Source organism: Mauremys mutica, chromosome 15 (assembly GCF_020497125.1).
Source record: "Mauremys mutica isolate MM-2020 ecotype Southern chromosome 15, ASM2049712v1, whole genome shotgun sequence".
In the NCBI taxonomy this organism is placed as follows: Eukaryota; Metazoa; Chordata; order Testudines; family Geoemydidae; genus Mauremys; species Mauremys mutica.
The window spans coordinates 2,514,518-2,539,293 of record NC_059086.1 but is presented as its reverse complement, the minus strand read 5'-3'; the positions used below and the strand labels follow the sequence as shown (position 1 = coordinate 2,539,293).

At 61.5% G+C, this 24,776-nt stretch overlaps 1 protein-coding gene across 3 annotated transcripts in view; it reads right to left on the bottom strand.

Annotated features, from left to right (window-relative positions):
• Positions 1-24,776, bottom strand: part of SLC8A2 (solute carrier family 8 member A2) — an 83,679-nt gene that overhangs the window by 38,070 nt on the left and 20,833 nt on the right. For all 3 annotated transcript variants that reach the window (XM_044989037.1, XM_044989034.1, XM_044989035.1), the window contains exon 2: positions 14,895-16,728. In XM_044989037.1, coding sequence (XP_044844972.1) covers positions 14,895-16,687 — 1,793 coding nt within the window. In that variant the 5' untranslated portion in view covers positions 16,688-16,728. The remainder of the gene's footprint in view (positions 1-14,894; positions 16,729-24,776) is intronic.

Sequence of the window (24,776 nt, the reverse complement as noted above, 5' to 3'; positions counted from 1 at the left end):
TCTCTTTCCAGCTCTGGGAGGGGAGTGGGGGCTAGTGGTTAGAGTAGGGGTGGGGCTGGGAGCTAGGACTCCTGGGTTCTCTCCTGGCTCTGGGTGGGGAGCGGGGTCTAATGGCTAGAGCAGGGGGGGCTGGGAGCCAGGACTCCTGGGTTCTCTCCCCAGCTCTCGGAGGGGAGTGGGGCCCAGCGGTTAGAACAGAGGACTGAGATTCAGGATGCCTGGGTTCTGTGCGCAGTTCTGGGAGGTGAATGGGGCCTTGTGGTTACGGGGGGGTGTTGGGGTGGGAGCCAGGACTCCTGGGTTCTGTACCTAGGGCAGTGGGGCCTAGCAGTTAGGGCACACAACTGGGATGGTGGATTCTGCTTAGGATCACGTCACAGTTCCCAAGCCCCGGCTCACACAACCGGCCAGGACCCTGATCCAGCCGTTCTGACTCCAGCCTCAGCGTGCTCGGCACAGCCAGCGTCCTTATCCCCCTTGCCCAGACTGCAAAGCTGAGGCACGCAGCGGGGAGCTGGCCTGCCACGGGCCGCACAGCGGAAGTGCTGGGGAAGGAACCCCGGCGTCCTGCCCCCCCCCACCCCTCCCCGGGAGAACCGCCATTTGCTGACACAAAAAACAGTCCCTGCCCCACACAGCTAAGTCTGAGGAAACCGAGCCCCTGGGATCCCCCAGGCCACCTGGAGGGGGCGAGAGGGAGTGGTGGGGGGACTTGTTCAGCCTGGGGCTCAGCGGACCAGGTTAGTCCTGGGGCATTTTGTAGCATGGTTCTTTGTCCCGCTAGAAACCGGCTGCTCCTTTGCTCCCGGCCCTCAGCTAACAGCAACACCTGATCAGGGAGGCAGGAACGCCTCTGATCGGGACTCAGGACACCTGGGTTCTATCGCTGGCTCTGCCACTGAGACGCCGGGTGACCTGGGGCACGTCACTTCCCCACTCCGGGCCTCGGTTTCCCCTCCCGCTCCTTGGCGGCACATACACTGGGCTCCGGGTTTGTCCAGCACCTTGCACACGGGGGCTCGGCTCTCGAGATGGTACCGTAATGAAAGCAGGGCCAGAGGGGAGCTGGGTTTGACTTCGGGCACCGTCCCAGCCAAGCAGCCTTTGCGACTGCAACTAAATCAACCGTGGCTAGGACAGGAGCTGGGAGGCCGCCGGGGTCCTCGAGGACCCGTGAAGCCAGCAGGTTCCCACTCGCCCGTACATTCTGCGGGAAGAATAACTGCGCTCGCAGCCCGCCCAGAGCAACCCGAAGGAAAAGCTCAGAACAAGACTGAGACGCTAACTTCAGGAGGCCTCCCGCACTGCGCAACGTATACGGGCGATAACCCGCTGCGAGGCGACTCCCCTGCCAGAGCCAGAGCCAGAGCCAGCGCCTCCCCGCCCCGGAAGGGAGACTTCTCTTCAAAGCCGCAGCCAAAGCCAGGCAGTCGTTTCTCCCCCGTACGAGGCGCACGCGGACGCTGTAGATTGGAACCACCAGCGTCCCGGCCAACGACCCAGAAAGCAAAGACATCCAGTTGCCCACACACAATCTGGCCCTTTTCCTGCTTAAAACAATCCGCTGGGGGAAAAGACGCGTATTTCAAACCTGTCTGTGCAGAGATTGTGCAGGCCCAAATCTGACCTAAGTCAGCTCATTCTCCGGCGGGTTCAGGGTCTGACTTTCACAGAGTTCTGAGACCCCCCCACCTGGCACTGCAGACTCCTTGCAGGGGTCCTCAGTTCTCCCCCACCCCCCAGAAAAAAACAAAACTACTAAGGGTTCTTGAAAGTGCACATCCCTGCTAACATGGCTTGCCTCAGTTTCCCCACCAATTAACTGCTGGGTCATCATGCTCCCCGGGAGGGGAAGGTCACTGCGATTGAGTAGTTAAGGGCTACAAAGTGTGTTGGTGACAGAGGGGAAATTAATATAGGTGCCAATTCACCAACCCATACGGCACTAGCTACGAATTAGTATCATCATGTATCCCGGTAGTGCCCAGAGATCCTGGCCCTGATCAGGCCCCGCGTCATGCCAGGCGCTGCCCAGAGCCCGGCCGAGATCGGGGCCCCGTCGCGCCGGGCGCTGCCCAGACCCCAGCCGAGATCAGGGCCCCGTCACGCCGGGCGCTGCCCAGACCCCGGCCGAGATCAGGGCCCCGTCGCGCCGGGCGCCGCCCAGACCCCGGCCAAGATCAGGGCCCCGTCGTGCCTGGCGCTGCCCAGACCCCGGCCGAGATCAGGGCCCCGTCACGCCGGGCGCTGCCCAGACCCCGGCCGAGATCAGGGCCCCGTCACGCCGGGCGCTGCCCAGACCCCGGCCGAGATCAGGGCCCCGTCGTGCCGGGCGCTGCACACACACACATGGTCACAGACAGTCCCTGCCCCAACAGTTGGAACTTGTCCTGGTATAACCCTGTCAGGTCAGGGCGTGATTTCTCACCGATGTTGTACCGGTGCAAGCCCCGGTGAGGATGTGGTTATCCCGGGATAAAGATGACCCAGAGTACAAACTTTTGCCAGCATAGCTGTGTTGGTTGGAGCATGATAAGCTGCGATCGCTGAGCGACAAGCTCTGTGCCAGCTCACGCCCCCAGTGCAGAGCGTAAACCGGTGGAGCTGTGTCCGCATGAGGAGCACTTTGCTGGTCTGGTATCGTGGGAAAGCCACAGCGGCAGAGCCTTCCACGCACAGACCCTGCCTCGCTCCCCTTCCCTGTAGCCGCAGAGCTAGAGCAGCACACGGTTCTAGCGGGTACAGGGCTGCAGCAGACAAGACAAATTGTGGGTGGGGAAACTAAGGCACAAAGAGGGGCCGTGAGGGGCCCAAGATTACACAGAGCTGGAATCAGAACCCAGGTGTCCTGGCTCCTGCCTGCTGCACCCCACTGACTTGCCCTGAAAGCGCCAATTCCGATTCTACGGTGTTTTCCCCCCGGCTGAGGCCAGCCTGAGCGGCTAGCAGCGGAGCCGGGCAGACCTCAGGCGTGAAGCGGAAACGGGGTTTGCTCCCGCTCTGCAGACCCAGGGAAACCAACGAGCAGCGGAAAGGGAACTGGAGTTTTAAAGGTCTCTGGGTTTTCGTCACTGGAATCGCCCAGGTCGGGGGTGTTAAGAGACGGGGTTTAACCTCAGAAAGCCCTTTGACGTGCATCCCCGACGAAGAGACAGAGACGATCTTTCTTCCTCCTTCTTCTTTGGACTTGAAGGCCAACGTTTCCCACAGCGCCCGGGGCCCAGATGGCCCACGGCCAGCGCCCACAAGCAGGGCCCAGCGTGCCCAACTCTTTAGAAAATCTGGCCCAGTACCTTGGTGCCTAGCTGGAGGGTCGTGCTCTGGGGCATTCCTGCCTGCAGAGCAGCACGTAGGCAGCTCAGGCCAGGCTGCTGCAGGTTAGAGCAGCCGCCGGGGTCGCTCTAAGGCCACACACGCAGAACTGTGCCTCGCAAAGACTGCAGAAAAGCCCAGGAAACGCAGCCCAGCGCCCTTCCCCGCATCTTTAGGGAAATCCAAGGTCGCCTAACGAGGCAACCCAAATCCCATTGGACATCCGCAGGCCCAGATTCATCAGCCAGCGAAGACGGGGGGAGTGACCAGCCTTTAGAAGGACGAGCCCGACTGTAATTAATTTGACTCCATTTCATTTCTGCAAACAAATGGAACCAAATTTTGCCTGCAAAGTCGCCTCTCTCCCTCCCTCTCTTTCTCCCCTAATCCAGGAAGGAGGAACAGAGTCATTAATAAACCAGCCTGTCAGCACCTCCATAATACCAGGCATTAAAAATTCACAAGCGCCTTTTTCCCTCCGGCTCGCCGTCTCCGCGATGAGTAATGCCAATCGAAAGGCGAGAGTGGGGGCAGGGGTGGGGAAACGGGATGGAATGAAATGAAAAGCAGCCGTCTGGCGCTGGGGGGTGATTTTCTGTAGGGTGTGAGGACACAGGGCAAGAGAGGCGGGGTGGGGGATTGCGATCCACAAGCCCAAAACAGCTGCTGTAACTCCAGGGTCCCCAATGGGTAGGGGAGGCTGATTAGATAAAGGGGCTGGCTCGGCAGAGCTCATACACACATCGCCAGTTATTGCCCAGTAGATCAGACTCTCAGTCCATCTAATGCCACATGCTTTGGAGGAAAGTGCCAGCCCCCCCTGCCCCGGGCCATTATGGAATAACCCACCCTCAGGGAAAGACCTTCCTGACCCCAAGAGTTAGAGGTTGCTTTGTGCCCTGAAGCATGAAGGTTGCCACGCTTTCATGTGGTAAAAGGCACGAACGGCTCTTTCGCCCAGATTGAGTTTTCCTGCCTCTGATGGAGGAGGGGGGAGAGGACTGAAGCAATGCTAAGAAAGTCCCGGAAAAAAACCTCTCTTGGAAATCACGGCGCCTGAAGAGAAGGGAAAAAAACCCAAACCCCGCAATCAGCAATCAGAAATGTCAGCGGCTGTGCTATTTGGATGCCAGATTTGATGAAGGGTTTGCAAGACGTGCACGCAATAATACATCAAGGGAGAGGATTAATTGCTGCACTGAGCGGCGGGAGGAGAATTACCAGCCCCCCCACCCCAGTCTACTGGCAACGAGACCATCAGGCGGGTGGGAATGCCGTCTAGTAGGTGGAATGGGGAAGTGAGAGGGAGGAGGGTCTAGTGGTTACAGCAAGGGAACGGAGCTGGGATCTGGGCTCTCGGGAGTGCCGGAGCAGGGGGCTGGGCGTCAGGACTCCTGAGTTCTAGTCCCAGTTCCGAGTGGGGCTGACAGGGGGACCGCAGTGGAGACCGTGAGTCAGGACTCCAGGGTTCTCCTCTCGTGGTGGGGCTCCCTCATCCGCAGTCAGGGAGGAGCAGGAAATCACTCTCAGCTGCGTTCTCCCGAGGCCGGCAGGTGCAGGCGGATCAGCAATCCTCGGAAGCCAGTGCCAGCGCAGGCTGCTAAACTGAGCACACACAGGTCGAGGAGGTGGAGAAAGGCCCTTAGAGACAGGAGAGGAAGGAGCTGGATGCTAAAGGGACAATTCCTCTGTTCAACAGCAAATTTAACATGCGCAGAGAGTGGTTTGAACAGGGGACTGGCTGTCAGGACTCCTGGGCTGGAGGAGGGGAGTGGGGTCTAGTGGTTAGAGCAGGGGACTGGCTGTCAGGACTCCTGGGCTGGAGGAGGGGAGTGGGGTCTAGTGGTTGGAGCAGGGGACTGGCTGTCAGGACTCCCGGGCTGGAGGAGGGGAGTGGGGTCTAGTGGTTAGAGCAGGGGACTGGCTGTCAGGACTCCTGGGTTGGAGGAGGGGAGTGGGGTCTAGTGGTTGGAGCAGGGGACTGGCTGTCAGGACTCCTGGGCTGGAGGAGGGGAGTGGGGTCTAGTGGTTGGAGCAGGGGACTGGCTGTCAGGACTCCTGGCTTGGAGGAGGGGAGTGGGGTCTAGTGGTTTGAACAGGGGACTGGCTGTCAGGACTCCTGGGCTGGAGGAGGGGAGTGGGGTCTAGTGGTTGGAGCAGGGGACTGGCTGTCAGGACTCCTGGGTTGGAGGAGGGGAGTGGGGTCTAGTGGTTGGAGCAGGGGACTGGCTGTCAGGACTCCTGGGTTGGAGGAGGGGAGTGGGGTCTAGTGGGTAGAGCAGGGGACTGGCTGTCAGGACTCCTGGGCTGGAGGAGGGGAGTGGAGTCTAGTGGTTGGAGCAGGGGACTGGCTGTCAGGACTCCTGGGCTGGAGGAGGGGAGTGGGGTCTAGTGGTTGGAGCAGGGGACTGGCTGTCAGGACTCCTGGCTTGGAGGAGGGGAGTGGGGTCTAGTGGTTTGAACAGGGGACTGGCTGTCAGGACTCCTGGGCTGGAGGAGGGGAGTGGGGTCTAGTGGTTGGAGCAGGGGACTGGCTGTCAGGACTCCTGGGTTGGAGGAGGGGAGTGGGGTCTAGTGGTTGGAGCAGGGGACTGGCTGTCAGGACTCCTGGGTTGGAGGAGGGGAGTGGGGTCTAGTGGGTAGAGCAGGGGACTGGCTGTCAGGACTCCTGGGTTGGAGGAGGGGAGTGGAGTCTAGTGGTTGGAGCAGGGGACTGGCTGTCAGGACTCCTGGGTTGGAGGAGGGGAGTGGGGTCTAGTGGTTAGAGCAGGGGACTGGCTGTCAGGACTCCTGGGCTGGAGGAGGGGAGTGGGGTCTAGTGGTTTGAACAGGGGACTGGCTGTCAGGACTCCTGGCTTGGAGGAGGGGAGTGGGGTCTAATGGTTGGAGCAGGGGACTGGCTGTCAGGACTCCTGGGTTCTCTTTTCACCTCGGGAAGAGAGCGTGATCTAGGGGTTAGAAGGTGGGACTAGGTGGCAGGATGCCGGGTTCTCTTCCCGGCTCGGGGAATTGGGTCCTGTGGCCTTTCTTGGAGCTAATGTTGATTCACAGCCGCCAGGGATCTGATCTTTTCGTCAGCAAGCCTGGGGCTTGAGGGTCAGCCCGACGCCCTCTGATCCAACTCCCCCTAAGCACCTGCTGCCGCATTTCGACTCTGCTGAAGTGTAGCCGTGCTGCTGGGTGCCGGGCACCTCGGCCTTGTAAGCAGGCGGCCTGAGCCCCGGCCGAGATTTGCCCAGGCACATCCACAAGCGTCTCTGAGGCGGCTCCGCGGGTCTCGGGACAAGGCCAGGCTTGGCGCGTGCAGCCAGGGGGCTGATCTGAAATAACTCCGCCCGCAGAGCGACAGGGGTTGTACAAACGGTGGGTTGAGAGGGACTTGATTACAGCACAGGAGCAAATCCCAGGCCCCCCAGGGTTTCTCAGTCTAGCGAAGCCCAGCCGGACGTGCAAGGCAGCCAAATCCCAAGGAGAAACCAGGCACGGATCTGTAGGCATCTGGCTTAGCCCGTCCCGAGTGCGTCTTTTCTGGGAGCCTGGGGCCAGTGAGGCGGCTGAAAGCAACGCGCTCACCCGCCCGACACCGGCCCGAGTTTGCCAGGCCTCGGCGTGACGGATCAGCCCACGCGCTCCTCCAGCTGAGCCAGACACTGCGTTTTCTCTCTGTGCCGCTCTCTCCCCCGCTGCTTTCTGCGTGTTTGTCTAGTTTTGTCTTCTGGGAAACAGGCTCGGAGCTTCCACCGCACGAGTGACAACAGCTGCACCTGCCTCACGAACGTCTCCTCCCGTCCCCCAAAGGCCGATTCTAACGCCACCCGAAGGGCAATCAGACGGGCCGGGGGCTTAGCAAATCTCGCTGCAGCTAAACAGAACACGGGCCGTCGCTGGACGGAAACTCTCCATTTCAAACGCTTCAGCCGCTTTTCCCTTTTTGTTGGTATTGCTCCGAAAAGGTTAGAAAGACTCGGCTGTCGCCCTGGGACGGGGCAGCCGCGGTTTCTGTGTTCAAACCCACACCCTAGGCTGACAGCGACGGGGTCGTGTTGACACCCTCTGGGGCGGTTTATGCCCTGGAAGTTAACACGACTCCTCATGACTGCAGGGTCCACAAACGCAAGCCTCTGCCGCTGGAGCTGAAGGCCCAGAGCCATCAGCAGGGAGGCAGAGGAAGAGGAGGACAATTTCCGATGTGCTCCAGGCACTGGAGTGGGGATAAAGTGCTACAGAGCATGTTGTTATTCTTTATTATTTGAACTACCGTAGTGCCGGGGACCCCCCTGCGCCAGGCGCTGTACGTTTTTATTGCTATTCAGTGTATTGCAGTCGCACCGGGGTGCCCCAATCATGGGCCAAGTCCCCATTGTGCAAGGCACTGAACAAAACCAGAATTAAGAGAAGATCCCTGCCCCAGTCACACCCTTATCCCCATGTCACAGACGGGGAAACTGAGTCACCGAGACACTTGCCCAAGACTATTCTGGGAATAAAGGTAAGTGGGAGGCTTGAAGGGCAGGTCCCTCGGCAGTACCCAGGCGCCGAATCCAGAACCACCGGGCTCCAGGCCAGCGCTCAGCAGAGCTTGTGGAAAAGTCCATCGAAAATGGCTTGTTTGTGTCCCCAAACATCTGTGTTTTCACTGAAAATGTTTAAAGCCCGAAACCCGCAAAATTGCAATGAAAGCGCCGGAAACTTCCCGAGTGGACATTGTAAGCGGGGATGGAAAAAATGATCAGTTTGGTCAAAAACCTTCCGTTCAGGAGAAAAAATAACTCTCCGGTCAGTCAGCTCGAATGCTCAGGCCTCCCGCATTGTGCCCCAATAGAGCCTCCGCTGTGCAGTGGGAGAGACACCTCACAGCACGGACAGACGCCCCGGGCAGGGCGAGCGTCTGAACAAGGCACAGCAGGTGATTGTCACGGGGCGATGCTCTGAACTGCTCCCCACCAAGCCAGGCCGGACTCTGGGAGCCTCCTCTCCCTCGGAGCAGCCTGTCTGCAGGGCAAGACGCTCCCACGGCTTCACCTCCTGGGTCTGACCTTGGAGCATTCAGCATCCTCTGCCCCTCCGTGCGCTTCCCCCAGCGAGTCCGCCCAGGCGGGGCCCTGGGGGGGCCACAGGGTCCTGCACCCCCCCACTGCGCAGTCAGACGTGACTCTCAGCCAGCCAGCGACACAGAGGTTTATTCGATGACAGGAACAGGGGCTAACACAGAGCTTGTAGGTACTGCGAACCGGACCCCTCGGCCGGGTCCATCCTGGGGGGCAGTGAGCCAGACCACCCCGTCTGCCCTGACTCCTCGTCCCCAGCCAGCTCCAGACTGACCCCCCCTCCAGCCCCTGCCTCTGGGCTTTGTTCCTTTCCGGGCCAGGAGGTCACCTGCTTCCTTTGTTCTCCGACACCTTCAGCATCTCCTTGCAGGGGGGAAGGGCCTGGCCATTAGTTGCCAGGAGACAGAGTGTCGGCCATTTATGTGCACTGACCCTTTGCTTTGCCACAATTACACCCACTTATCCCACCACCTAGAGACCTAAGAAATGCACAGGGGAAACTGAGGCACCCACACAGTATTCAGAGGAAACATTAAGCACAGTCCCACTTCGTCACAGTGATCAAGCCAAGGGAAACCTTGGGGCGCTTCGTGCCAGTCAGATCTGCTGGAATCGGCGTCCCCGGTGCTAGGAACTGGGCCGTGGGTGGGCGGGCCTAGTCATTACCCTGTTTGTTTGGGTTTCCCGGGAGCTGGCTCTGTCTGAGCCTGCAGCACGCTGGGTACCCCAGCCAGAGGCACTGAGGCAGAGACGGGCCTGATCTGCAAAGCTCAGAGCCGGACCCCAACTCCTTCCGCTGAGAGCCACCCCGAACCCTAGGCTGAGCTCTGGGCGCCCCTTGCCCCCGCTTGCCTCTGAGAGACAACAACGGCTCGCCCCAGAGACAGACGCAGCCGGCTCTTGGCTCTGTCAGCTGCCGTCAAAGGGCGAGAGATCAGCAGATCCGAGTCAGAAAGCGTCACTTTCTGGCCCTGAGCTCAGCTGATCCCGGCTGCTGCAGATAAATCCTCCCCGCCTGCCGTGGTGCGGCACTGGGCCGCGGGTGCCAGCGGGCGAGCAGGGCGCAGGCGCTGAGGAAATGCCGCCCGCGGGGTTAGATTGGCGCCGTCGTCACTTCTCGGCGAGCTGGTGCAAACAGCACGAGACCTTTGCTCTTTGCCGTTCTCCTTCGCCCGAGCGCCAGGCCTTGGAGCGAAATCACTGCCTGGGCCGGAGCATGGGCCACCAGCCCTGACGCCGGGCGGGGGCTGCCCGAGCACCGCTGGGGACCACCTCCGGCCCAGGACCGGTGCGACTCCTTGGACTAAGAGTCTATCCAGCCCCTGCACAGCTGATTTCTGCGCCAGCGGGAACCTGACCTGCAATCTGCTACCTTCCTGCTCCAGGCCAGCAGGCAACCGCTCCCCGGGAGGAAACCCGCTTTGAGATTGCCCCAGATCTCACCCCCGTCCCCGCCCCGGAGCCTGGTGATGCAGCTGGACTGGGAGGAGCAGCCCCCTCCTTCTGTTTGGAGAAGCGTAACCTCGGCACCCCTCCAGAGCCCCCCACCTTCCCTGCCCACGCAGCTCGGGGCTCGCCAGCTCCCGAGTATATTAACAACTCGTTAATTTCCCTGGGGCTGATGAACCGGGGGCCGGCAGGACAATCAACCTGGGAAATCAACAGCAATTTCTTGGACTCGCTGAGGCTGCACAGACCAGCTGATTGAGCCAGCACCTTCCAAACGGTGAGGGCCCCGGAGAACGGGGGAGCTTCGTGTGCCATGGGGCAGCCTGACTTCACACCCGCTAAAAAGGGGAACCCCGGGTTTGTAGCACCACCCGCCGCCCACCAGCCCGGTTCCCAGAGTGACGTGGACAGGTGGGTTCTGCGCAGGCCTGGTAGGTACCTGCCTGGGAGAGCGCTGACGAAATCGCAGGGTGCGTGATGCCCCGCGTTGGTACTGAGCGCAATATGGAGCTGGGGGTGCTGTGCTGCAGGGAGCTGAGCGGATGATACGCTGGGGGGCGCGTTTCCTCCTCAGTCAGCACTGCTGGAGCATCCGTTTTGCAGTGGCAAGTTCAGTTGAGATCATGGTTAGTAAAGATCCCATGTTATAAACAGCTGCCACGTCCCACCCCAGAGATAGCTGCATCTCCATGTGAGGTGAGGGATCCCTGTATAAAAAGTCGCCATCTCCCACCCCAGAGGTGGCTGCATCTCAGTGCTGGAGGAGCAATCTCAGTATATACAGCGGCCGCACCTCATCCCAGAGGTAGCCGCACCTCAACAATGGACGAGCAGCACATAAATCACTGCCACGTCTCATCCCACAAGCAGCAGATAAACAGCTGCCACGTTCCATCCCAGAGCTGGCTGCATCTCAGCGCTAGCCCAGTGATCCCTGCATAAACAGCTGGCATGCCCCCCCCATGGCCGAGTGATCCCTAACTAGCCCTGCAACCCCGTAAGACTCAGTTCTTCCGCAGGAAATGCTGCATACGCAGTGCGGGATTCAGACCCACGTCAACGAGAAGCATTTCCAGCCCAGCGGGCAAGGTGGCATTTGCAAAGGAGAAGCCCCTTTGCCATCACTCCAGTGCAGGTGCAGAGATTGCCCGGTCGAGCCGTGGGCACAGGCAGGGAAGCCCCGCTGGATCGATAACTATTTGCTATGGCTCATAGGGCACCGCGGGAGGTGGGACCATGCAGGCACAAGACAGACAGGTAGGACGCAGGGCAGCACATGGGCTGGGCTCTGGCTAGGTGGCGTCGTGGTGCTTTGGGGTTCTGCAGAGCTCTGCAAAGTGGGGACGAAACGCTCCCGCGGCGCCATCGCCTCACCCCCTGGGGAAACTGAGGCACCTAGCTTGGGACGCGCCTTGTCCCAAGCTAGGAAGAGAACTCCGGCTGTTAGTCCCTTCCTCCTGCGGCCAATCCCGTCCCGTTTCTGCCATTCGCCCACACAAATGAGGCTTCTCTTCGTTGGCAGCCGCGGCAGAGAGAGGGTAAACAGTGAGTCCACCGCTGATGCTGATCCTAGCCAAGGGCCCGCCCCGGGCAGAGGGAGGCCGCTCAGAGCAGCTGTTACTGTTAGCTACGTGGAGCTGTGGGGCATCTGAGGCTCCAGATCTGCCCCGACAGCAGCTTGGGCGCTAAATCCCTGTCGATCCAGCCGGGCAGCGCCACGTAGCATTTTAAGGATGCCCGATCTCCGCTTTTGGGGACATTCCCCCTCCCCCCCGCCCCCGTTTGTGGGTGGCATGGAACAGCGCTCGTGTGTCCTGAAGGCCACGAATCACAGTCGAGCCAGGGGAAGGGAGATCAGTCCTGGAATCGACAGAGGCAGAAAGAAAACACCACTCCTGGTACTGGATCCAAAGTGAGAGAACGTTGCCTTTCAAACTAGCTGCTCCCCACCCCACCTAAAACGTTTCTGCCGTCGCTCCATATGAACAAGAAATGTTTCATTCCCAGCGAGAGCAGGAACGCGTCAGCAAGGGTATTAATTATGCCATTAAAAATTCATTTAAAAAGGAGCTCCTCAAATCGGCACACGGAAGCCATCGTTGAGCATTGGTTTTTCTAGGCGGCCATCCAGGTTTTTGTGCTGGTGGGAGCGGTGGGATGAGCGAGCAGGATGGGCCGCTGGCATCGGCGCGATGGTCGAATTCTTTAAAGCAGGAAATAGCTACTTAAGAAAGAAGGATTTAGGGACCAGGGATGCTGTGATGGTTACTCATGATTTTTGTTAGGGTAACTCCTAGGAACCCCGGTCATGGCCCAGGCCGCACAGCGCTAGGCACTGCACATTTTCATTGTTGTTAGGAGCCCCAGCATGAACCAGGTTCTGTGTAAACTCCGAATGGAAAGTCTCCTCCCCAAAGAGCTTCTGCTCTAAAGTCTTGTCTACACTGGGCAGGGTCTGGTGGTCCAGCTCTATCGGCGCAGCTACCAACGTATTCCTGGAGGTTTCTCTTCTTTAGTTCCTGGAGGGTTGGCAACCCTACATCCCGTCCGAGCCCTTCATGTGGGGACAGACCCTCGACTGGCAGGAATGTGCTTCCCTGGCACGGCTCAGTGCCGTGCCCTGAACAAAATCAGCCACCCCGGCAGAAGGACTTGTGGCTGCTGTAATTGCGTCAGTCCTGGGGCTTTTCCTGGTATAAACACATTGTCAAAAGCTATCACCCTCCTAAATCGACGGTCTCCCCCTGGCAAGAGCTTGGGGCACAGAGCGGGCCCCAGGAGCCGAGAAGAGGCGACAGCTGGAGACAGGCAGGCAGATGTGGGAGCAGGGGGAGACGATGATTGTCTCTGATTTATGTTCTAATGCGGAAAATCCACAAATTAGCCTCATTTGAATTCCAGTATCAGAGGGGAGCCGTGTTAGTCTGGATCTGTAAAAGCAGCAAAGAGTCTTGTGGCACCTTATAGACTAACAGACGTTTTGGAGCATGAGCTTTCATGGGTGAATACTTGACATGCATCCGACGCAGTGGGTATTCACCCACGAAAGCTCATGCTCCAAAACGTCTGTTAGTCTATAAGATGCCACAGGACTCTTTGCTGCTTTCATTTGAATTCCAGTAGCACCTAGAGATCAGCCCCTGTAGCCCTGGGCGCTGCATGGATCCACCCCAGACTGGGATCGGGGCCCCACTGGGCCGGGTGCTGCACAGACACACCCCAGACTGGGATCGGGGCCCCACTGGGCCGGGTTCTGCACAGACACACCCCAGACTGGGATCGGGGCCCCACTGGGCCGGGCGCTGCACAGACACACCCCAGACTGGGATCGGGGCCCCACTGGGCCGGGCGCTGCATGGATCCACCCCAGACTGGGATCGGGGCCCCACTGGGCCGGGCGCTGCACAGACACACCCCAGGCTGGGATCGGGGCCCCACTGGGCCAGGTGCTGCACAGACACACCCCAGACTGGGATCGGGGCCCCCACCGGGCCGCTCGCTGCACAGATACAAGCGACAGCCCCGGGCCCAGAGAGTTCACCACCCGCGCACATGGAGGAAGGCTGGTTCTCTCCAGGCCAGGAAGTGACCTGCTCGAGCTCCCAGAGTAAGTCTGTGGCAGTGCCAGGGCTCCCGGCTTGCCCCGGGGCCAGCCCACCCCGCGGGAGCAGGCCGGTTGCACCCCGCAGTGATCTGGGGGCGCTCTGGCCCCCTGCATGGCATGACAAGCTCTCACGGAGCCGGCCGAGAAGCCGTGCTGCCGCCAGGCTCCGGGAGCCCTAATAATACCGTGGAAGCTCAGAGGAGAACCGGGTGTTTTCCCGGAGCAGCCGGCAAAGGCAGACTCCAGCTAATGCCACCGAGCGGGTCTCCCAGCCCACCGGAGCTAGGTTCTCGTGCCTTCACCCTCTGAGCTCGGGCCCTGAGCGGCCGCTAGGCGGCTCCTTTTAGAGTCATGCCTTTCACGGCTCTAGCACGAGCCCTGGGAATCTCCCCCCCACCCCGTCCTGCTGCAAACCCAAAGCCTCTTGGGGGAACGAGGGTGCTCTGAGGGCTCCCAGGCATTTGCACGATATGGCTCTCAGCACAGAGATCACTATATGCATGACTCCCTCGATCGTCACACCTGCTGCATGCCAGGAACTTCATGGCGCGAGTGGGGACTGAACCCAGAGATAGCCCTTCTCCAAAAGCCCAGCCCCCTGCCACCTGAGCTAACGGCGAATCACCCCTAGCGTTGGCAGTATAGGGTATATGACACACACGTGAGAAGTTCTTATTCCCCCAGCAGAGAGCAATAGTACTAGCCAGCACAGTGCAATGCTTTTTCTTCTCTTACCAAAGACGACCTGGGGAGCAGGACACTGACACTGGTGCCAGGGGACGAGTATTTACAGCTGATGCCCCCCACACACACACACACTCCACAAAGTCACCACAGAGCCATAAGGAAGAAGTGGCCTTTAAAGAGCTAGAATACAAAGGGCCTGATTCTGCCTTGCTCAGCACCTCCTTCAGGCGCTGCGCCCAGCAGAAAGCACTGCCAGATCCGAATTTCCACCCACCTTCCACCGTCCGTAACAAACCCACATCCTCAATAGCTCGGACACAGTGAAGCGACTCGATCCGCACTGAACAACGGGCTACGAGCCCACGGCCTTGTCTGCACTGGAGATTTGCCCCAATTCCAGCCACTGGTGGCAAACCCCACATCTGGCCCGGATCTTGGCTTTCCACAGTGGCTGGCCACTGATGGGTGGCATCTCAGTATGGCCAGCCTCCAACCCCTCAAAAATCATCAGATTAAATATATATATTGTTTGGGGTTTTTTCCACCTTCTGCGTTTGGGGCCAGTGAGGGGGGCTGCATTTTCCAGTATTTCTCCCCAACCAAGAGGACAAGACACTTGCTTTTTTAAACTTTTTCACAATAACAAAAGCCAAGATTCTCAGCTAATCCCAGGACTCCGGGAGCTGGGGCTTGACGCGCGCCCGCATGCAGGCACACCCTCACCAGGCGGCAACGCTGGGTGCATCTCCAGGCCGTGGCGAGGCTAACAAGAGGGGCCGACGGTTCGTACTTACACCGTCTCGTCGTCCTTGAATTCCAGCTCCCCGCAGGCGTCTTCGTAGTCGATGCCCGCGCCGCGAGCCGTCCCCTCCACCGTCCGGTAGGGGACGATCACCGTCCCCCGCGCCCCGGAGCTCCGCACCACCTTCACCTCCATGGTGCCCTGGCACTCGCTGACGCGCAACAGCTTGTCCTGGAAGGTGAAGATGCCGGCATGGTCGTCGTCTAGGATGGTGACGGTAGCGATCAGCGGGGCCACCAGCCGCCCCTTGGGGTGGTCGGCCGAGTCGGACTCGAACATGCCCTCGGCGTCCCCCACCCGCAGGTTAAGCAGGCGGACGAAGAAGTGCTCATCTTCCTCGAAGATGTCGTCGTCGATGATGCCAATCTTCAGCTCCTTCTGCGTCTCGCCCGGCTTGAAGATCAGCGTCCCCTCGCTATATTCGTAGTCGGAGCCCGCCTTGGCCGAGCCGTCCTCCGTCTTGTAGTCCACGTAGAAGGTGTGGTTGCCCTCCCCACCCTGCTGGCAGGCCACGGTCAGCGTGACCGAGCCGCAGTTCTCCAGGCAGTGGTACAGGCAGGGCTCGAAGAAGATCTTGCTGTAGTTTTCCTCCTCCGCCTCCGACGGCGCCTCCAGAAGGTTGGACGACTTCTTGGAGAACTCCGAGACGTGTTTCTTCAGGATGTTCCCAGCCCCGGTCATCATGCGGGTGGCTTGGATGCGGTAGAAAGCTCGGCTCTTCTGCTGGTGCAGCAGGGCGTAGTAGTTGGCCATTTCCACCAGCTGCTCCAGCTCTTTGTCCGGGTGCTTCTGCTTGAGGTCCTTGAGGATCTGGATCACCTCCTTGCGGCTCTCGTCCAGCTCTTTCTCCTCTTGGGTGGAGGAGGCCAGGGCCGGGGACGCGGACGCCGCCCCGTCCATGAAGACGTTCTCCCGGTGGTCATTGGCCAGGAAGCTGCCATCCATCTCGATGTCCTTGGGGAACTCCCCTTCGGTGCCGATGATGATGCCGCTCCGCGGGTCGGCGCGGTACCTCTTGTAGACGTACTTGTAGAAGAAGAGCCGCTTGTCGGCGATCCAGGCGAAGACCACGCAGACCGGGAAGAAGACGAGCGTCAGCAGAGCTTCCCAGACCTGCACCACGCCCGGGGAGATGACCGCCAGGATCAGATAGAGCCAGATGTAGGCGAAGATGCTCCAGGAGGCCGTGACGAAGAAGACCCGCAGGTGCTTGATCTTGCGGCTCTCGCCGGCGGGGATGACGTAAACGCAGATGGCGATCACCACGAACATGTTAAAGGCGGCGCTGCCCACAATGGTGCCGGGCCCCAGCTCCCCGGCTTGGAAGTTGTGCCCACACACCTCGATGACAGAGAGCAGGATCTCGGGGGCGGAGGAGCCCAGCGCCATCAGGGTCAGGTTGGAGACCGTCTCGTTCCAGATCCGCACCGTGCCGATGCTGGTCTCGCCGTTGGCCTTGGTGACGGTGATTTCCTTCTCCTTGGAGGTGATGACCTCGATGGAGGCCATGAAGCGGTCGGCGATGATGGAGACCCCCAGGAACATGTACATCATGGCCACGAAGTAGACTATGGCCCGCGCAGCTTTGTCGCCGAAGGAGGGGTTGTCCGGCTGCCAGACGGGCAGCAGCACCCCCGGGTGGCACGTGTTGGACCCTTGGCAGCTCACGTTGCTTTCCGGCACTGTCTCCAAGGCTCCCGCCAGGGAGAAGTTCTCAGCCAGGAGGACGGACGCCAGCAGAGCCCTGGTGAGGAATCGGGGCAGGGGCTGCCATGCCGGTGCCATGATCTCGGGCAGTTCGGTCCGGCTGCCAGACCCGGCGGGATCTAGAGGACAGAACGAGAGAGACTTGTGATGGCACTCCAAGCTCACGGCTCGCCGGGGCTCGGAGCATCCCAACGCACTTTGCCCTCCCAGTGCTGGGATAGACCCCAGGAGTCCTGGCTCCCAGCCCCCTGCTCTAACCACTAGGCCCCACCCCCCTCCCAGTGCTGGGACGGATTGCGCCAGGCTCCTGCACTACCCAGCCGGCTCCCGCCCCCTCACCCTTCAGCACCGTGCTCTGCTCACTGCGTCTCTCAGACCAGCTGCGAGTCGCTGGTACGCGACAGATGGATCCCCCCAAACACAACCTACGAGCTCGGCTCCGCGGCGCAGCCTTCCGGGCTCCGCTGCGCTATTTTTATTCCTTGTTCCTGTTCCAAACACTTCTCCAGAGCTCGCTGCCCGGGGCTCGGGCGGGCGCAGGAAACCCGAGCGACTCGCTTGGCTCTAGCGGGAGTGGATTTCAGGGCACTGCAGGTGCCACCCTGGCAGGACGGACTGAAAGGGCCAACAGTCACTTTCCTGGGGTGAGACCCCCTGGGATCAGCCCCCTGCTCTCCCAGCCCTGGGCTCCCAGTGCCCCTCAGCCCTGCTATGCCAGCTCTGCCATGCTCTCCCCTGACGGTGCCCGATCCCTCGGCGTTCCCAGGGCCAGGCCCACACGCCTGCACCTGAGACACCAGCAGACGCCCACTCGGCAGAAGCAGCCGCTGCTCTCGCCCTGCAGCCCGGCTGCCTGCTGCTTTCCACCCTTCCGTGGTGGGCGCCTGGGCAGCAGGGCTGGACGAGGAGCTGCAGCAGCAGGTCGAACCCGGCTGAGGGGACGTGACCTGTTCAAGGTTGCCCAGAGGGTGCGTGGCAGAGGCAGGAATCGAACCCAGGCCCGCGGCCAGAGCCGGCCCAGCGTCGCACTCATCCCTTCCCTTGCAGGTGCCCCGGAGAGCTGGGAACCAGCTGGCGTGGAAAAGCGATCGGCTGGCAGCTGTCCACGGGCCGGCCCGGGCAGGGTCTGCCTCCTTGCCAAGGCGCTTTGCCTGGGATTCGCTCTTCGATAACCGGCACGGCTCATCTGTCCCCCACCCCCGGGCGTCCACAGGCCAAATCCTCAACCTCTCCACGGGAAACAGCCCCAGCTCGTTGCTATGGCGGCCATCCCTCTCCTCTCCCCACGGCCACAACCCTGCTGGGTTCCAGCCCAGCTACCATGCCCTGCCCTGCACGCCGGCGCTGACTCTCCCCCGTGGCATTCCTGCTCCGGCCCCATCCACGCAGCTGCCCGCTACCCAGAGCCGCCTTCAAAGCAGTTTTCTGTTCACTAGCCCCGGCGGGAGGGACGTGGTCCCGGCCAGCACGGCAGGATCGTGGCCGCTCCAGAAACGAGCCACCGTGAAACAAGCATGGCTCGGCAGCTGCGTTCTCCCGGGAACAGACCGGGCCCAACCCTTCCCTCAACAGGACAGAGCATCAGACGGAGATTGTGACCGTCCCTCCTGTCTACAGGCCCGTGAGCCCCAAGGCACCGCGTGTGTAATGCCTGAGCTAAAGGAGTATGTCTCTTAACCAGCGGCAGCAGTAGGCTGTTATCCTCTCCATGGCCCAGCTGCTAGAGGAGAAGACACACACACAGCATACACATGCACACGGCTTTGTACACAAACACAGTGTGCACACACACGTGCACTGTGCACACACATGCACACACAATTTTGTACACATCGCCCCGCTCTGCTATACACACATGCACAGCTTGGTGTACACACACACACAGGGCGTGCACAGCCACACGCTCACATGGTTTCACACTCACGGCTTGCAGCCCACGCATTCCTTTGGCCACCCGCTCGCTGGGGAACAGTGGGATTAGCCAGGCGAAGGGAGGATTAGCCCTGGACACAGAGACGGGCCAGCCTTCCCTTGATTGGGTCATCCCAGAGAACAGCGGGGTGGGGGGAACTCAGATAAGCCGCTTACTCCCAGGGCGGGACACTAATGAGCTTTAGCGAAACGATGTAAAATCGTGCCGGTGGGAGACACTGTTTTTTAAATTACATCCTTAATAAGAGATCATCTGTGTCCCTGGCTGCTGCCAGCAACATGCATACAGCCAGGGCGGGGAGGGGGAGACAGAGGGACAGGAGACCCCCAAGCTACAGGGGTCCCCCAGTCTTCCCCCCCTCCCGTACCCACAGTGGGATGCACTCGGGGTGGGAGGCAGGAGAATCAGGGACCCCAGGGCTGGCGGGGAGCAGGGGAAGTGGGCAGGAGAGCAGGGACTGGCGACCGGGGTCCATCAGCTCCGTGAGAGCCCTGCGACTTTGCGGCGGTGAACAGTGCTTGCCGTCTGCCCCGCTTGCCAGGCACCCCGAGATCCACCGAAAGGACCCCGGCACGTGGCTCTCTGCACCGACCGGGCGCCCCAAATCCCGGCATTGTTGGGGTCTCCTGCCAGCCTTGCACGAGTGGCTGAGCCGGGGAGGGCAGCGCGTCCTAGTGATCACAACAAGCTGCCAGCGACGCGCCCGTGGCGTCGGATTCCCGGCCCCTCGGAGGAGCTGACGGAGCCGATTCTCTCAGCCGGAAGGACCTCATTAAATCCCGAGGCCTCATTAGCACAGGCGAGACGGGAACTCCTGGGTGATGCTAAGGAGGAGGGGGGAGTGAGCAGAGCGGAGGGGTACCCGGCAGCCGGACTGCTGGCCAATCTGCAGCTCTCGCTGGCCGCAGGCCCCCAGAATCACTAAGCCATGCCAGCCACATGCCAGCCGAGCCCGGGGGCCGCACCACGGTCGCCGTGCGCGGCTGGTACGGAGACGGCGGCACCGATCCGGATGCCCGGGGTGCTGGGCATCGTCCCAGCGCCAATCCTAACTGCCTAATCCCCCAAACCCCTGCCTCAGCGGGCATCCCTGGCCCTGGCGCTCGGCTGGAGCCATGCTGTCCAGGAGCAGGAATGGGGCGGTGAGCCAGGGCTGGCCCGAGGCCTGGGATGGCAGTGCCCTGCTACCAGGATCTGCGCTTTCTAGGGGTGGGTCACCTTGGGACCCATCCTGCCCGGCCCCATCCGTGCACTGATCCCGGGGTGAGCTCCCTCCCGGGGGATTGCAGGGTTTGTAAGAATGGAAAACAGGCTTAGTGGTTAGTGTGGGGTGGATGGATTGAGAGTCAGGACTCCTGGGTTCTAGTCCTGGCACTGGGAGGGGAGGGGTGTCTAGTGGTTAGAGGGGGTCAGCCGAGGTTAAGACTCCTAGATTCTATTCCCAGCTCCGCCAGCGATTGCTGTGAGATCCTGGGCAAGCCACCGCCCCACTCCGTGCCTCAGTTTCCCCATCTGTAAAACAGGGGTTAAGGATCCTCTCCTTCCTTGGCCCCACACTTTGAGGGCCGCGGGTGATATGAGCGAGTTATGACAATAATCTCCAGGCCCAGGCAGCCAACGCTCCCCTCCTCCCCGAGCAGCTTGAGTCGCTGCATGGAGCAACTTCACTGAGGTGTGCGAGCGCCGGCCGGCTCAGCAGCGAGTGCGGCGCGGCGAGGGGAACGGCCCAGCGCAGCGAGGTCTGGCCGGTGTCTTTGCACCGAGCTGGGCTAGGACAGGCCCCAGGCGGGTCTCCCAGCCCCCGGCCCCCTGCCCCTCCCCGGCGCTGCAGACAGCCCAGCGCTGCGCTGCTCTGGAAGGGGTTTGTTTGCAGCGCACAAGGCTGGCGGTTAGAGGCGGGGGCTCTAATCACGGGTTCTGCCCAGGAGGAGGGCAAGGCTGGGAGGCAGGATTCCTGGGTTCTTGTCCCAGCTCAGGGAGGGGAGTGAGATCTGGGGGGGGGGTTGTAATCAGGACTCCTGGGTTCTATTCCCAGGTCTGCCACTAAACCCCTGTGTGCACAAATCATGTCACTGCTCCATAGCTCAGCGTCCCCGCCCGTCTCACCCCGACACCTTTCCAGCACTGCTGGAAACATCAGGATCACCTGGGCAGCCTGCAGCCTTCCCCCTTGTGCTGAGGTAAACTGAGGCAGAGGAAGATGAAGAGACGCTCCCCAAGTTCACCCAGGGCGGAGCCGGGCGTTCTGCTCAACCGGTCGCTTCGCACAGGAGCAGGGGCGCACAGGATGAAACTGGGGAGGGAGAGCTCAGCGCTTTGAGCATTGACCTGCTAACCCAGGGTTGTGAGTTCAATCCTTGAGGGGGCCACTTAGGGATCTGGGGCAAAATCAGTCCTTGGTCCTGCTAGTGAAGGCAGGGGCTGGACTCCATGACCCCTCAGGGTCCCTTCCAGCTCTGTGAGAGAGGTGTAGCTCCATATATGAAAGGCAGCACATTTAAATCCCACCAAAGGAATTATGAACAGCACCATTGGCCTGTGGGACTCCCTGCCACCAGATCTCAGTGAGGCCAAGAGCATAGTAGGATGCAAAGCAAAGGCGCAGCCACTTATCCAGACAATGAGAATATCCACAATTACGAGGAGTTGCTCTGGTGTCATTGCATCACAACCACATGCTCTGACACCCACGGTCTCTTTTCTCACTAGGTGTCGCTCACGTGACCCTGGGTACCACAGCAAAACCCAGGCCCAGCTGCCGAACGCGCAGGGGGGATGGGGAGCACCCAGAACCCCGTGGTGGGCCAGGCCGGTGGGAGCCAAAGCAATCTCGCTGGCGCAGCAGCTGTCAGGGAGCGGGAACATCATCTGCTGTTGGCAGCAGATGGCTCTTGCTCGTCTCCTGCCTTCGTCGGCAGTCACCGTGCTGCAATCTGCGCGGCATGCGGAGACCTGCGGACAAAGGATGGTCATTGCCCGACCCGGGCCAGCTGCCGAATGCGATTTCCTTCCTTCGCGCTGCCAGGGACAAACCCCCCAAAGCTCAGCGCCCCCGATGCCTGGTCAATTCCAACTCCAGCTCCCACACTCCCAGGCCCTGATCCGCTGACGGACGCGTCCTTCCCCATGGAGCGGTGGCGACTGGACACCTGGCTGCCGGCTGAGTGACACAGGAAGGCTTTGCACAGGCAGGAGAGACGGGCTCAGGCTTAAAGCACCGGCAGGGGACTCGGAAGACTCGTGCCATTGGCTTCCCGTGTGACATGTGGGGGGGGGGGTCATTTTGGGCCCTACCTCTAAAGGCGCAGCACTGAGAGTGGGGTGGGGGTGGGGTGCCCCAAAGGGACCAAAATAAAGGTCAGATTTTCATGCTAAACCCATTAAAAATCCAGCCCATTATCCCACTGGGTCTCAGCTGTACACTGCGGAAAATGACCCTTCTTGTATGACAATGATTATTAATGTATTTGTATTGGGTACAGGGCCTCATCGCGCTAGGTGCTGCACAAACACAGAACTAAAAGACAGTCCCATTGTCTGTCTTCTCTAGTTAGACTGGGAGCTCTTGAGGGTAAGGACTGGCTCTCACTGTCTGGGCGGCGCCCGGCGTGACAGGGCCCTGATCTCGGCCAGGGTCTGGGCACCGCCCGGCGCGACGGGGCCCTGATCTCGGCCAGGGTCTGGGCACCGCCCGGCGCGACGGGGCCCTGATCTCAGCCAGGGTCTGGGCACCGCCCGGCGCGACGGGGCCCTGATCTCAGCCAGGGTCTGGGCAGTGCCCGGCCCGACGGGGCCCCGATCTCGGCCAGGGTCTGGGCGGCGCCCGGCCCGACGGGGCCCCGATCTCGGCCGGGGTCTGGGCAGCGCCCGGCCCGACGGGGCCCCGATCTCGGCTGGGGTCTGGGCGGCGCCCGGCCCGACGGGGCCCCGATCTCGGCCGGGGTCTGGGCGGCGCCCGGCCCGACGGGGCCCCGATCTCGGCCGGGGTCTGGGCGGCACCCGGCCCGACGGGGCCCCGATCTCGGCCGGGGTCTGGGCGGCGCCCTGCCCGACGGGGCCCCGATCTCGGCTGGGGTCTGGGCGGCGCCCGGCCCGACGGGGCCCCGATCTCGGCCGGGGCGATAGGGTTCCTTTTCCAGGAGAGGGGCTCAGCTTTCAGAAGTCTGGACAACACTGGGCTCTGTGCAGCTCTCACATGGAAAAAGAAACCGAAATCTCTTCCGTATGGTGGGCAAAGTGACTGTTTCAGGTCTCCGGCCTTGTGTATTTCACAGGGTACGTGCCTAAAAGGCTTCCAGCAAAGTGATGTATTAGTTACATGATGGGGGTTATTGCTTCATTTAAGTACACAGGAGCTGCCACGCTGGGGCAGACCAATGCTCCATCCAGCCCAGTATCCTGTCTCCGCCAGTAGCCAAAGCCAGAGCCTCCGGAGGAGTGTGTCGAACAGGGAAGCGGGAGTGAGCCACGTAAGAACAAAAGAACGGCCGTACTGGGTCAGACCAAAGCTGCATCCAGCCCAGTATCCTGTCTTCCAACAGTAGCCAATGCCAGGTGCCCCAGAGATCAGGGCCCCGTCGCGCCGGGCGCTGCCCAGACCCCAGCCGAGATCAGGGCCCCGTCGCGCCGGGCGCTGCCCAGACCCCAGCCGAGATCAGGGCCCCGTCGCGCCGGGCGCTGCCCAGACCCCAACCTAGATCAGGGCCCCGTCGCGCCGGGCGCTGCCCAGACCCCAGCCGAGATCAGGGCCCCGTCGCGCCGGGCGCTGCCCAGACCCCAACCTAGATCAGGGCCCCGTCGCGCCGGGCGCTGCCCAGACCCCAGCCGAGATCAGGGCCCCGTCGCGCCGGGCGCTGCCCAGACCCCAGCCGAGATCAGGGCCCCGTCGCGCCGGGCGCTGCCCAGACCCCAGCCGAGATCAGGGCCCCGTCGCGCCGGGCGCTGCCCAGACCCCGACCGAGATCAGGGCCCCGTCGCGCCGGGCGCTGCCCAGACCCCAGCCAAGATCAGGGCCCCGTCGCGCCGGGCGCTGCCCAGACCCCAGCCGAGATCAGGGCCCTGTCGCGCCGGGCGCTGCCCAGATACATAGTAACAGACAATCCCTGCCCCAAAGAGCTCACACTCTAATTAGACAAAGGGCGGGTGGGGAAACTGAGGCACAGAGCAGGGAGGCGATTGGCCCACGCTCGGTGGCAGAGTCAGGAACAGATGCCAGGTTTCCCAGGAGACCACGCGACCCCCTCCCAGGCAGCAGGAGCTGCAGAACCCAAGTGTCTCAGGTCGGATACCGACGAACATTCGCCAACTTCAGCGGCCCCCCCGGAGGCACGTGGGAGCCGAGGTGCATTCGCTGAGCAAACGCGACCCCCCGCCAGCCGGGGGTTGTCCCCGGCAACGGCTGCTCTGCGGCAACGAGCAGGGACCGCTGGGCTGCTAATCCCGAGGAAAAGGGAACTGCAACCAGCACCGCGCCCGGCAGCGTGCGCAGCTCCTGCGCCCCTGCCAGCGCCTCTGGAACCGCGCCGCCCACGCCCACCCGCTCGCCGCAGGCCCCTCCCATAGCAACGCCGCCGTTCCCATAGCAACGAGAGACGGGAACGGGCTATAAAAAGGCGACAGAAACGAAGGAATGTGAAAATAGAAACCCCGATGGCTCACGGGACGGGCTAGCGGCCGCCACCTCTCCCTCCCCGTGCGCCCGGGGCTCGCCCCCAGCACGGGCACCCTGAGCTTCCATGTGTTTATCCTCACAGCACCCCGGGGCCCGACCCCCGGCTGGCGTCAAGCAGCCAGTGCCCCATGGCAGTCCATGGGGCCAGACCCCCAGCTGGCGTCAATCAGCCAGCGCTCCACGGGGCCCGATCCCCGGCTGGTGTCAATCAGCCAGTGCCCCATGGTACTCCATGGGGCCAGACCCCCGGCTGGTGTCAATCAGCCAGTGCCCCATGGTACTCCATGGGGCCAGACCCCCGGCTGGCGTCAATCAGCCAGCGCTCCACGGGGCCCGATCCCCGGCTGGTGTCAAGCAGCCAGTGCCCCATGGTACTCCATGGGGCCAGACCCCCGGCTGGTGTCAATCAGCCAGTGCCCCATGGTACTCCATGGGGCCAGACCCCCAGCTGGTGTCAATCAGCCAGTGCCCCATGGTACTCCATGGGGCCAGACCCCCGGCTGGTGTCAATCAACCAGGGCTCCATGGTACTCCATGGGGCCAGACCCCCGGCTGGTGTCAAT